A 14510-nucleotide genomic window follows, 5' to 3' on the forward strand; every position below is an offset into this window, starting at 1 on the left:
TGTTTCCATATTGCGGATTTTGGTTAGGTATTATCAAATTCAGTGGCGCTGTTAGTTTACTGAGTCCCATGTCACATGGTCTGTGATTGAAACCTGTAAAACCGGTTTAATTCGTCACAGCCAGCACTCTTCAGGTGTGAGGGTCTTCTGCTCAGAATGAAACGCTAAAATGTTTGTGTGTATTCTAATGGTAGTGGGGGCAGGGTGTGTGGGAACAGGTTTGGTTGAAATTGCATTGGAGATCTATGTTCTTCACACCTGAAACATTTTCTCTGAAAGCATTTTCTTCGCAGTTTAACCGATCTTGTTACAGCATGTTACAGTTTACTATTATTAACCATATTAATTTTAAGTGCTTAATGTAAAATCTTGTAAAAATATATTTTCATTGTTCAAATATACATTAAGTCTGACTATCATATAATTAGTTAAATACAAAACTAAAGAAAAAATAGGGTTAAATATAATTCAAAATATTTTGCTAACAATGTTAACTGTTTATGAATAATAAAATGTATTAACTAAGGAGTAGGACGGCACAGTTGTTAGTATGTTTTTTGTTTTGTTTCTTTTTCATAAATACAACAGTAGTACCTGATGTCTCAGTGGCTTTCAAAATTAAATTATGCAATAAATAACCACATGTAAGACTCTGATGCTTAAAATGTTTAGGGAGAAAGTGGAATACTGGTGTGTATTTTTTCTTTAAACTACCAATACCAGCCATATACAGTCTGTAACGTAGGGATTTCTATATGTCTTTATTTAGTGGTTACATTAGTGACAAAGGCTAAACTTTTAGCTTCAGTAACGTGTACATATCTCCCCTTTTTATAAAACGACATGGTTGAAAACTGTTCCAGAGCCACTGTTGTTTCACCAGTGAAAAGTACATCATGAAATGCCTCTCCCTGTTCAATCCACTGGAAAAAAGAAAAGGAGCATAAAGCTTCTGATGGTCATAAACGATATTCATTTAGGAGCAGCATCAGAGGTATGTTTTTAACTGCACTGCATTGGAGAGAATACCATAGTGTGTTTTTTTTTTTACTCCCTGGCGGAAACTGGCTTCCAGAAGAATCAGTATGGCTCAGAGATTAAATAAAACTTCACTCGCACCAAACAAATGTATATTTCTAAATATCACAACATGATCGAATTTAAGTCATTTTAATAACAATGAATAGTCACCTATGCGTTACAATATAAACATTTATATTGATTTAAATCGCGTTTAAATCACCTTTATTTAAAACCCATAAATAAAGCTGATACTGTTTAGACTTTCAATTATTTAAAACTGTATTAAAGCAGCACGATACACAATGCAACGTAAATCGCTATTTTTGTCTTCTGTGTAATAATGTTCACCTCTCTGTCCAGCAAATTTACAATAGTAATAATAATGAAATTTATTGTATATGGCGCCTTTAAAGGTGGCTCCTCAAAGGTTAAAAACAGGTTAAAAACAATACTGTTAGGCTGGGAAAACGATTTTTTTTTAAGAAATACAAAATGAGATATAATGATATGTTCCGGCTTAGACATTAACGAAGAGCATAACGCGTGTACTGTATACACTGCAAGTACAACCCCCCTCTCTGCAGGAGTGCTGGCTGTGACGAATTGAACCGGTTTCACGGGTATTTTCAAAGTAGGAGGCGAGATTTCCAGCGAAAGACACCTCCCCCCCCTCAAAAACCCAGTAAGTACAGTACTTACTAGTTAAAGGCTAGGCTCCCGACTACGGCGAAAGGAACCCTTCTTTCATTAGAAGACAATGAACATATTTTAGCCCTGAATAAATTAATAGCAAACATGGTTTACATAAAAGACATTTTTCCAAGAAAGTTTAGCCTTTGTCACTAATGAAACCACTAAATAAAGACATAAATATAAAAATCTTAAGATTTTTAAAAGACATGACTTTGCTAAAATTTATTTGAAAATAAAAACAATTACAACCGCCAGGGGAGAGAGAGAACAGGGGAGGGATGTTGGTTTTGCATAAGGGGCAGGGCTATGGAAATTAGGTCTGTTTGGGAATGTGAAGTTACATGTTCTGGCTGTTTGTGAATTATCGTTGTTGAGTATGGAGTGTTGAGGTATTGATTTTGTGTAATGCTTTATGTTGAAAATTGAGGTGGATTTTGTTTATGATAAACAGGATAAACTGGGATGGGAGGAAGCTTTGGTTTTGCATAAGGGGCGGGATTATGATAATTGGAGGACTTTGCGAGAGTAAAATGATTTGATTATTTGATTTTGTATTGTGGTTGTTATCTATGTTTTTGGTTGGTATTATGTTTATATGGTTGTTTTTGTTGGTTGGTTGTTATTATGGTTATTAATAATACGATCTATAGTTGAAATCTGAGCCTAAATAAAAAGAAAAAGCAAGTGATTAGGTTTATGAGCAATCTAATTACTTATTCGTTTAAAACGCTATATAAAATAAAGTTTATTATTAATTTGCTGGACAGAGCGGTGAACATTATTATGCATAAGACAAAGATAACGATCCTGATCAGTTTAGAAATCTGTGTACGCTGTAAGGTTTTTACTTCTTAAACTTTTAAAATACACGTTTTGAATAGAAAGAAATCCTCTTCCTGGTACAGTATGTATAGCAAACCAGCACGTCTTTTTTCTCCAATCAGAGGGGTGTCAGATGGTGTCAGCCAATCACCATTCTGCGTTGGGTAGCAACGGGTGACTGTTCTCAGGCGGAAGATGTAAACAGCTTAATGTTCGTGTTTTAAATAACTTTTTTAAATTCAATTAAACGGGCACAGTTAAGACATTAAATATACATATACATACTGTATACAGTACAGTTTGCATACGGTAATATGTTTATGTTACGCGATTAAAAAATAAATAAATAAAAATGAAAAGTCCAGCACCAGCTGGATTTGAACACACAACCTGCCAGTTGGTAGTCACGCACCTAGAACAGTAGGCTACAAGACAGCTCGCATGAACAGGCAGGCGAAACAGCCCTACACAGCCCTGCCGCAGTACACGGATTTAATCATACCGTTATTAAATTCTTGAGATACGCAATTCCATATTATATTCTCTTTTAATCAAATTCTAAAAGTATGCTTGTTGACTCCGGTATCACGTTACTTACAATGTTTAGGGAGAAATGGAATATCGGTGTGTATTTTTCCTTGTGATATTTTAAGCTCTAGTTGAATGATAGGTGTCGCATTTTAAATCATTTTCGTAGTTAGAAATTATGAAACGCCCTGTTAAAAGCAAGGAAGTTTTTATGCCCGTTGAAGTAAAACAAAATGCCTGACAAAGTATGGCTTGGACAGATTCCAAGTGCTTGTACAAATGTGCTTAAGAAATTATACTTTGAGTATACAGCTTGTCCAAAGTCATCCATTATTAATACTATTAGTAATATCTTCAGTAAAGGCTTTGATGCATAAATATTTCTGATAAAGGTAGGTTGTGTACTTTTGTCCAACTGAGCAATCTTGCTTTCATAAAATATACCAACATTTTAATGACTGATGATTAACATGCTGTAATACACAGTTCAAAATTAAAGGCTCAAATGCTGTACATGAGAGGTTAAGCTCCCCCTGGCGGTTTTACAAGGCGACGTCGGATAGTTAGTCACGTGACACACGTGAACATCGTGATACCGCGACACGCCCACCGGGGTATGCCGCGAAATACCTCACCCATTTTGACTGGCTGCATCTGTACATCCTCCATTCAGGAGGCAGTGCCAGAAGACTCTGGTGTGGCTGCGTCCTTTGTGACTGAGATAACTGCCACAGCCATAGATCTGTAGTGACAGGGCTGCAGGTGTGGATGAGATCTGGCCAAAAATGACCAAGCAGAAGCAAGAACTCAGTTTTACATATCATCTGAAGGACGGCAACTATACTTTTTTACAGTATAGTGTCTCCATCACTATACCAGGGCATTGGACTGTAGGTTGAGCTTTCCTTACAAGTTCTACTTAAACCTTTTCTAGCAGCAACCTTAACTTTCCCAGGAGGTCTCCCATTCAGGTACTGGCCAGGCTCACATCTGCTTAGTACGAGTAGGTTGTCAGATGTGAGCTGCAGGGTGATATAGCTGCTGGCTGCTGTATATCACTATATATCGTGTATTATCTCTATATAATTGCTACTGTATATCTATTTATAGATTATTTTTATCAGCCATATATCATCTATATATATAGCTGCCGAGTCACTGTTGCTCTGGATAGAGAGGAGCCAGTTGAGATTTGGGCAATCGATGAAGATGCCCCCCGGACACCACCTGTTAGAGGAATACCAGACAGATCCCACTGGGAGGAGAAGGGGGAGAACTAAGACACACTGGCCTTGGAGTGTCTGAAACTCCCACAGGAACTGCTCAGCCTGTTCCAGCAGGAGTTAGTGGTTAGAAAATGGATGGAAGGATATCTCACCTCTCTCTCTTTCATTTATTAGTGTCGTAACTAACCTAACTACGGAATAATAATTATGAATGACAATGTTAACGTATTGCATATAGAGAGGTATACAGCACTTCTTACAAAAATGTCCTACGAAGGAAATTCACTTTATTTTGTTTCAAGGTTTTTTAAGTTTTCTTGCAGAAAATCCCTTTGGAACATCACAGACAAAACCATGCAGTGCTTACTTCACCGGAAAAAAAATGAAATGGCAGGAAATCATAAATATGTTGACTTTTGAATAATCCAGAATGTCTGGTTTTCTTGCAGGATTGCTTTTTCATTAAGAATGATATATACTGAACAAAATAAAGTTTATGTACTTTGTCAATGTGCCTCTGAAGGTTTTGAAGTACAGTATATTACAGTCTTGTACAAGCACGTGTAAATAATGTGTGCAAGCTTCTGACACTCTTTAAAGTATGTTGTCATTTATGAATAGCTTTTTGGTATATATATTGTTTTAGTTTTTGTATTGTATTGCTGGGAATTTTGATTTTGGAAAGTTTTTTACTGGTTTTCAAATGTTTGTCATGTTTTGCGTCTATGTCTAAAAATATTTTGCAAGCCAGTGCAGATGTTTTTTTTATATATATAAACTAGACTGCAATATAATGGGATTTCTTTTTGGCATGAATGCAGCAGTGTGTTGTCTATGAATGTACTGTATATGTATATCCCTTCTTAGTGTAGTAATGATACCATCTGTTGCCATCTCCACATTCTGTTCATCATATTATCTTTCCCTTCATGCCACCATGGGTCTTGAAAAGAAATGGATTAATATGTTTGACTAAGGGCATATAACGTGAAACAGTTTTGTTTTATTTTCCAACAGAAACATCTCAGTTTCTCAACTGGAATATCAGAACGAATTAATCGCTGGGTCTCCAGGGCACAGAAATCTGAGCTTTCAGTAAGTGTCATCCTCATCCAGATGTATCCCTTTTCTGCTATAATTTGTACTGCTATCACTGCTAACTAGAGCTGCTCGTACTAAACTTATCTCAAAGGTTTCTTAAGTATGCTAAAAATCTGTCATCTCCTATCTGAAAATACAGCCTAACCACAAAATATGTGCTCCGGAAACCATAACGTTGGGATTATTGGGAATTTGCTGAAATAAGACTTAATATATCCAGCAATGCACCATGGATATTTTAATAATGTTTAAATTGATTGTGTTCCTGTTTCCAAAATACCATTGTCTGAATGCTAACTGTATATGATTTATGTTTTTACTTTCTTCTGCCCTTACCTGCATTATATCTCTGAGCAGCCTTGTGTAGTCTTCACAAGGGCACTCGTGTTGACAGTACAGGCTGAAAAGGAAGAGATGTATTGTGTTCTACTCCAGTCTCACACTGTATATTTTAAGATATTCAAAATTGATTTTGAAAAGACTAATTTTGTGAAAATATAAAGTGGCATTGAAATTGTATTTTCTGAAGTGTATCTGTTTGGCCCTTAATAAGCAGAAACACAAAAGATACATGTATTCATGTCAAATAATTAAATTAAATATTTAATGATTTCAAGGCCTAATAATATCCAGCTGAGCTACATCTTTATATTTTACACCCAAGTGCTTATTTAAATTGTCAGTTTCAATGTGCTTTCATATAATGTCTCATAGTTACTAAATATAGTATTTTAAGATGTAAATTTGATGGATGCTTAAATATTTTCTGCTTCTCCCTTGCTTTGCTGTTTGACTCGTGACTCAGGTGTGCAAGAGCGCATCTTCAAACACTTCAAACACTGAAACCTCTTGTAAAGAACATTTATTCTGACTATCAAAACATCATGCACAGAATATTTTTTAGCAACAACACATTTCTTGTACTGTGTCTGCATATCTTTATAAACAGATGAGGAAGTATTCTTGTCTGAAATGTTTTGAAAATGTTATTTTATATATCCTACTACAGTTTAGCGGTCACTGCTTTGAGGGAATAAGATGTATTGATGAGTTGGGGCAAACAGATACCTTGTATCTTTACTTTACTAGCATAGTGTTCTACAAAGCAGTGGGAGATACAGTATAATGTCTTAATGACAGGCAGTGCTCAATCTGTGACAATAGCAACAGTATCTCCTCCCCACTGATCTCCACACAGAGATCCACAGGAGATCCACAGGAGCCCCACAGTGCTGTGTGCTCAGTCCCTTACTCTACTCCGTCTTGACCCACTATTGTATGACTAGACACAGCTCCAATTCCATATTTAAACTCACTGACAGCTCCACCATTGTAGGTTTCATCACAAATAATGTTGATGATGGAGTACAGGAGAGAGTTTAAGGATCTGTTGGTATGGTGCCAGGACAACAACCTCGACGTCAACAAAACTTAGGAACTGGTTGGTTGTTGACTTTAGGAAGCAGCAAGGAGGCGAGACTCCTGTCTATATTAATGGGGCCGTCGTGAAGATGGTCAGAAGCTTCAAGTTTCTGGGCATTCACATCACCAACAGTCTGACCTGGTCCAATCACACAGATGAAGTAATCACAAGAAACCTCTTCTTTCTGAGGAGATTTGGTATGTCACCACAAACATATACCGAAAACAAATCCACAAACAAATTTCTACAGATATAAAAGAGAAAGCATTCTCACTTGTTGCATTAGTTTGGTATGACACTTGCTCAGCTCATGACCATATAAAACTACAGAAGTTACTGGAGACCAGGCCATCGCTGGTACAGAACTTCCCTCTGTTCACTACGTGCTGCCTCAGAATGGCAAATAATATAATCAAGGATCAAAACCTCCCTGGGAATGCAATTTTCTCTCTTCTTCCTTCTGGTAAAAGATTTAGGAGTTCAAAGAAAGCTTCTTTCCCACAGCCTGCCAAAGACTCATTAACTCCACCTCTTAAATCCTCTTACCCTCACATACAACCCATGTGTCTGAATGCTGCTGAAGATTACAGCTGCAACTGTATCTGTGTTCCTGTCCTCAACAATTTGTGATGTTATGTTTACATTATGTCTTCTTTTATGTCATTTATATTGTGAAGAAACATGCAAGTAAACATGCAAACACATTTCATTGTACTCATGTACATATGACAATAAACTTGAACATGAACTTGGTTTGTACTAGTTGTTGTAAAGGTATAAGGCTTGATCCCGGCAGTTGCCTACGAACCAGACTAGCATGGTGAAGCATACAGTAGCTTCATATGGTTGGAAGCCTTTTCTAAAAAGAAGTAAAATTAATTTAATTTCTTCTTTTCCATATCTGTTGTTCTCTCTTGCTAGATTCCTTTAAATATTAAATATTATTGAAATCATTAATATTTAGAGAAGTGTTGCTCTGCAGAAACATAACTGTCAAATTGATAAGGAAAAATTCACTGAAACACATAGGCATAATAATCTAGTTATACTGTAAGAGTGTGTGAAGCACTGTCTTTAAATTACTCTATGAGAAGAGGTTGGGAATATTTTTGCATGATCTGAGCTTTGTTTTCTTTTTTTGTTGTAATTTAAGATTGATGGGGCTAGAGGGCAGTGTTGCAATTTTACAGAGAAAGTTTTTACAGAAAGTGTCTCTTTCTCTGTAACTGCCTTTGTTTTGATATTGGAGTAGAAGTAGTCTCCTCTATTCTCATTTAATTAGTTTTTTTTACCATTTTTATTCTTTATCTGTTGCATATGATGATTACATTTTATATACTATATTCTAAAAACTTTTAGCTCTGAATGAAAAAGTAAAGCTATTTCGTTTGAGACATGAGGAGAATTAAAGGTTTCTTGCTCTGCTAATCTTCCTAGGATTTGAGGAACATAGACATCTCCAGTAAACGGCATACCTGGGAAAACAGAGCTGAGGAGCTGCCTCCTAAACCTTCAAAATAAGACAAAACCAAACAGTAGGAATGTCGCCTCTTACCAGCTTAGTATGTATTCCAGAAAATAATTTCGGGATCTGAGATGTTGGTTAACTATAGTATAAAAAACCAGGTCTTAAGACAAAGCACTTACTACATTAATTAAAAATAATAACACCCATAAAAAGAAAAAGTACAATGACATGTGTCAAAAAAAGGTATTAATAGCATTAAATGTACCAAGATAAATTCAAATATAACAACTGAAGCTAAAATAAATTATTATTTTTTCACTATTACAATAGCAAAAGAACAGAGAATGAAGTTAACTGTCTCAGAGATAATGGGAAGTTTTTAGAAAATGAAAATGAAATGGTTACAGTTTCAAACAAATATTTCACTGTACTTACTGAGGAAAAAATTGACATGCCTCAGGTTGTGTTCAAAGTCTTACTGGTACTAAAACAAGTATATTGTACCAAAGGTTCACATGCTATATGCTACATGCTCTGACATGTGGTCAAAAATCCAATTTGGGTGATATGAAACAATTTTCAAGTCTACATTTTAAACAAAAAATGCTTAACCTTGTTTTCTTGCTTTGCTAATGAGTTACAGTTTTTTAACATTTAAACATTTTTGTGAACTAATAAGACCTGTTCTTTAAAATGAATAGGTCAGCCCTGAAACCAGTCTTCACAGGATAAATCTCCTTTGATTTATATCTTTAATTCAGGTTTTCATTATGTTACCTGTCAACAATGAAGTCAGTGAAAATGTTACCTTGGCAACAGTATAGATTTAGTTAGTTTACAGGAGGAAACTTGTTATCGGCTTCTACAGCTGTATGGGCAAGTGAGCGAAACAATAAATAAAAGTGAGAGAGTTGACAGCTACAAAAATGCTGGCTTGAATTACCCATTTCAAATGAATATACCTGAGTTGGGGGAAACTCGGTTTTGATAACAATGTCCTCAGGCAGTATAGTAGAGGCATTACACTGGTAATGGGTCTCAGATCTATTTATGGACAATCTTTTATTCTTTTTTGTGCTAGAATATTTACCCTTGGCACTGCCTCTGGTTCACAATGTGCTATCCTGAGTAAGTTAAGTTCCTTGTGCACTGCCCCTTGGATACGACACACATCCAAAGCCCTATTGAAAGATTTATGCATGGTTTATCACCTAATTCCATCAGTCAGTTTATTTTTTATCTTCAAATAGGAATCTTTAGATTAAGGGTTTTGTTAATGGCCTTTTATAAATCATTATTCTATCCTCTTTCCTTTTAAAAGAATAACCTTTTCTGGCGAGTACCTGATCATGTTTAAGTCTGTATATACAGTACATGTACTTATTATAGCATAGTAGTTATGATTACTACTATCACTGCTACTATTATTGAATGTTCCAAACAATTGTAAACAATGACAAAGTGCTTTTGAGGCTGAGAAAAGGAGCCATTTCATTATTAAACGCACAATAGTGATAGTATGGAAATAGGTACTGTGACACTGTGGCAAAAATTCACTTTTTACCATGTTATCGCTGTTCACCACCAGAGGATCTTGACATTCTGACAGCTGCGTGGGAATGCAGTTCCTTATTGAACAACATGGTTGTCCCTAATTGGGTATCCTATATTAAATGCTTATGTGGCTGTTGTGGCGTTCATCACAGAACCACGCCGAAGGCCTTATCGCTAACTCATTCTCAGTAAAGGGAATATTTCTCCTTGTTTCTAGCTGGTCTCTGTTCTCTCTATTAGCTCTTGCTTACTTTCCACGGATCGATTCCACACAAAAGGGAGTAAAGGAAGTGTACGCCGGTGGTTAAAAGCGTGGTCAGACTTCACGCATTATCCCACTACCCAGCCATATTGTTGGAACTGATACCCTGGCTTCTTTCAAATTTCTAACTTAATTGGTTACACTAGTTAGATTAGACTAGGTTATATAGGCCAAATTGTCAGATCTTGTTTGTAATTGTTCTCATTACAAACAAGATATTACTTATCTCAGTACATATACTACTTTGTATCTGCTATACTGTATATAAATCTGTAGTCTATTTGAGTGTTTTGAAGTAATCAATGTTTTAATTCTGGTATTTTTAAGCAGTTAAAAAATTAAAACACTTGACAAAAACAACACCCATTTTGTATTAAAGAATGTGCAGAAATACGATGCTATTAAAACATTGATAAATGATGATCTACTGAATTATTTTCATTTTATTTATGTATCCTTTATTCAAGAAGATTTGAATACAATTGTGACAATTTGAAACATAATACCATGCATATTACTAATATTATAATGATAATAAATTACTAAGGAATATATATTATGATAATATAATGGGTGCAGTGCTGGGACCCTGGATTTAATTCTGCACCTGGGGTGATGTCTGCGTGGAGTGTGTATGTTCTTCCCACGTTTGTGTGGGTTTCCTACAGGTGCTCCGGTTTCCTCCCACAGTCTAGAGACATACTGGTAGGTTAATTGGCTGCTATAAAGGTTGGCCCTGGTTTGAGTGTGTGTTTATGTCTGTGATTGCCGTGCAATGCATCCAGGTTGCACCCATTGTTTGCTGGGATATTTTTAGCTCTCCTGTGATATAGAATGATATAAGAGTATTATTATGAAAACTAGCACAGCAGATGAAGAGCAAGATAGGACTAAATAAAAAAATCCTAATTGTGGTTTAAGAAATCACAGTATAGCCACCAAATTGTAGATATAAGAATTACAAAAATTAGACAAGCTTTAAAAAGATGTAGAATTGTTAGTAGTATTGGTTGTTTTTACTGATGCTTTTGTCCAAAACCACTTACAGAGGATATCCATATTACTAAAATATATGCATGCATATTTTAGTACCAGTGAACATACTGTAGTTGATTGTGCTTTGGTCAAGGGTAATAGTAAGCAATAGTATTCCCATCTGGGATTTACTGTAAAACCATGACTCTTCCTTCAGGAGGTCTAACTATTGCTCCACTTTATAGTTGTCTGCAAGTGGCTGGTTACACTATAGGAGTGAAGTAAGGGGAAGGAAATGGCTTGCAGTGGATAAGAAGAGGGGACAATAACATGCAGAAGACAAATATAAGATTAGAGAAGTAGAAGTAGAAGACCAGAGGTGAGAAGGACCAGAGTGGTAGAGCACACAATAGGTAAGAGCAAGGAACTTGAATTGGATGGGAGCAGAGAGGGAACCAATAGAAGTCTGAAGCAGAGTACTTGTATAGGAGAAACAAGGCCCAGAATGCCCACATTTACAGACACATATTTAGCAGAAAACATATAAAGGGATATTTACTTCTTGAAAGCCAAAAAAATGTCTAAATTCTAGATTCTTTTTCTTTTTATGTTTTCCAGATGATTTTTTTACAGGAAGCCTGAAGAAAAAGAAAACACTCATACATGCAGTCTCTAAACAAATGTTTGTGTAGGTAATGCTTAATAAGATTTTAATATGTGATCATTTTATTGCTCAGTAGTAAAAAAAAAAGTTGTAATGCAACTGACTGTATAAATTCTGTTAGGTCAAATTAACAATTCAGAAAATGACATATTGCATTCTATATTTCTATATTTCTGAGTATCAAATGTACTGTTATCGCAGAATAATTAAAACTAGACACCTTTACAATTTAGAATCACCAGAACTTTCAAAAGTACCTACTGTTAGCTTTTTTCCTCCCAAAATGGAAAACATCATATCTTTACAACTGTGTAAATGTCATTTTAAAAATAAAAGTCATTTTTCTTCATGTACTGTATGTATGGCTCTTTTTGTGTACAGTGTATCTTTAACAAATGTATCTGGGTTTCTCTAGTATTTATCAACCACAATGTATAATCTACAATTGGAACTTTTGGTAATTTAGTACAGGAGAAATATTACCTTTGTAGGAAAACCGGCTCAGGGACGCCAAATATGTAATTTAGTGGCTCTCTGAAGGCACCAGTTCTGTAGGGTTTGGGCATTTACTGAGACAATTATTAATTGTAGCAGTAAATCACAAAGTTGATTCTTTTGATGGCTTTAGAATCCAACCATGCGACATAACTCAAACAACGCGCACACACAGGTACTAATACACAAGGATACATTTATTAATACATAGAATATGCATGTAAAACTAACAGATCTTATCGAGAGGGTTATCAGAATACAAAAGATATATATTCAATCAGTTACAAAGTGTTACACATATCAAGAGGACATACGTTCAGTATATCATTCATTAAGACCGTTTCGTAAATGAACTTGGTTATAACTTCTACATTAGATACTCAAAACAAGTACATAACTCTTAGGAATTAAATTGATATCAACTGGTTGGGATAACAATTGAATTCTCGAGCTGTAATGCATTGAAGTTGAATACTCATCCAATCTCTGGGGATTCAGATCTCCTGCGGACACAAAGAAACAGTTGCAGGCTGTTGCTGTCCAATCCGCGCTCTCTGGCTCGGTGCCAGGCTGTGCTGTGCGGCTTGCGACGGTGCGCTGCTGATGCTCACTGTTGGCTTTAACTAGCAAAGTTTGTGCACAGGAGAAAAGATGACTGTGGGTCCCAGCAAGTCAGGAAGAGGACCGGTTCGTTCCTGATGAAGAGCTAGTTCTGAATAGTGATTCAGCTGTCAACAGTTCCGACCTGTTCACGAGGCCTGCTGCTGGTTACTCTCTGGCAACCTCCACTCTAGACTCTTAGAACAAAGGAAGGTTCTGGCACTCGGACACACTAGCCGTTCCGTGGTTGTCCGGGCTGAGTCTCAGGATGGTCAGGAGGCGCTCTGCGAGAATGTCCTGCCCTTGGGAGCCTTCTGCTCCTGGGCCGTCCTGCCCTGGAATTCTCCTTTGAATTCCCTTTAGAACAGTCCACAGAATCCTCTCCAGAATCTTACTGAATCTCTCTGAATCTTACTGAATCTCTCTGTTGCCTGTTTTTACCTGGAGGAACTTCAGCTCATTGATTGGCTGAAAGTTCCATGGGCATCAGAGTCCAACGTGGGTTACTCGGCCCTACCAGTCCCTGATTGGTTGATCAAGGTGAGATATGAGTCATTTACTCCTGACACTTAGTAATGCAGTCCAGATGTCCATCTGGCACTCCCTAGACAAATAGGCGCCAATGGATGACCATTGATCATGATAGCCAGGCTTAGCTAAGTGCATCCCCCTTTGGGAGCTGTCCTTGGACCTTAAATCACCTTGCATGAATGGTTTCTCTGTGGCTGCACCACAGAGATGAACGGAGAAATGGGGCCTCATTTGGGAAGGCTCAGAACACTTAATTATTTCTTATTATTAAGCCTCACCGCTACATATCCCCCCTTTTTGAAGGTCACGAGGTCCCGAGGCATTGTTGCCTTCAAAACAAAACAGAGTTAAGTGATGTCCCTTGCCATTAGAACATTAACCTTAAATGTCCACATTACTCCTCGAGAATTCATACCGGAACCAGCATTGGATACAAACAGGATGAATAACATCTGGAGTATGTATAAACACGGTAGGAGACATTATCTAAGTCTAGGAATTACACATCAGGAAGTTCACTGTCAATATCTGATACCTCTGTGGTAGATATTTGGGGAGAAGTCACTTCCTTTCTTTTGACATGCTACCTTTGACTCATTCGTGCTACCCGGAGTACATCTTGATGTGAGAGTACATCATTCAGAGTACACTGTCAGTCATGATCCAGCTACCCGGCAGCAGTGTTACAATAACACCAGTTCCTGTTCCCAGCCCCCCGATAAACCACAACATGTGTTGGGTATCTGCTAGGGTGGTTTGGAGGTTTGTTCCATTAAAGCAAACTAACTCCCTGTACCTCTTCAGGGCTTACTGTTTCTTGGATTTCTATCCAATTCAATAGTGTGGCACCTGAAGGCATCCACAACCTCAAGTTCGGTCTTATATTGTCTGGTTCCAGACCATACAGTGTTAAGTCCAAGCTGTACTATGGCCTCCTCGGGAACTTACAGGAAAACTGTTTTGATTAGGTAGCTGCATTGCGGTAGCTGTATCATGCCCGTCACAAGTCATAGTGTCAGTTAAATGTGGTGTGCTGACCAGCCATTTACTTCCCACCTGCTCTTCATGGGGTTCATTAACCTCCCTCTGTCCATTAGTAGCTTTACACCCTTCATTGGTGAATCGTTTAGACACAGCCAATGGAT

At 36.9% G+C, this 14510-nt stretch overlaps 2 protein-coding genes across 6 annotated transcripts in view; both read left to right on the forward strand.

Moving 5' to 3' along the window:
- Positions 1-12088, forward strand: part of lad1 (ladinin) — a 37173-nt gene extending 25085 nt beyond the window's left edge. For 3 of the 5 annotated variants that reach the window (XM_088639826.1, XM_088639824.1, XM_088639821.1), the window contains exons 12-14: positions 5310-5387; positions 8254-8378; positions 11694-12088. In XM_088639826.1, the coding sequence (XP_088495952.1) occupies positions 5310-5387; positions 8254-8337 (162 nt within the window). In that variant the 3' untranslated portion in view covers positions 8338-8378; positions 11694-12088. The remainder of the gene's footprint in view (positions 1-5309; positions 5388-8253; positions 8379-11693) is intronic. The other 2 variants (XM_088639823.1, XM_088639825.1) reach the window with 2 other exon arrangements.
- The window catches only part of phlda3 (pleckstrin homology-like domain, family A, member 3), a 160516-nt gene that overhangs the window by 80330 nt on the left and 65676 nt on the right, over positions 1-14510 (forward strand). The window lies entirely within an intron of this gene.

Source organism: Lepisosteus platostomus, chromosome 7 (genome assembly GCF_059453375.1).
Source record: "Lepisosteus platostomus isolate fLepPlt1 chromosome 7, fLepPlt1.hap1, whole genome shotgun sequence".
In the NCBI taxonomy this organism is placed as follows: Eukaryota; Metazoa; Chordata; class Actinopteri; order Semionotiformes; family Lepisosteidae; genus Lepisosteus; species Lepisosteus platostomus.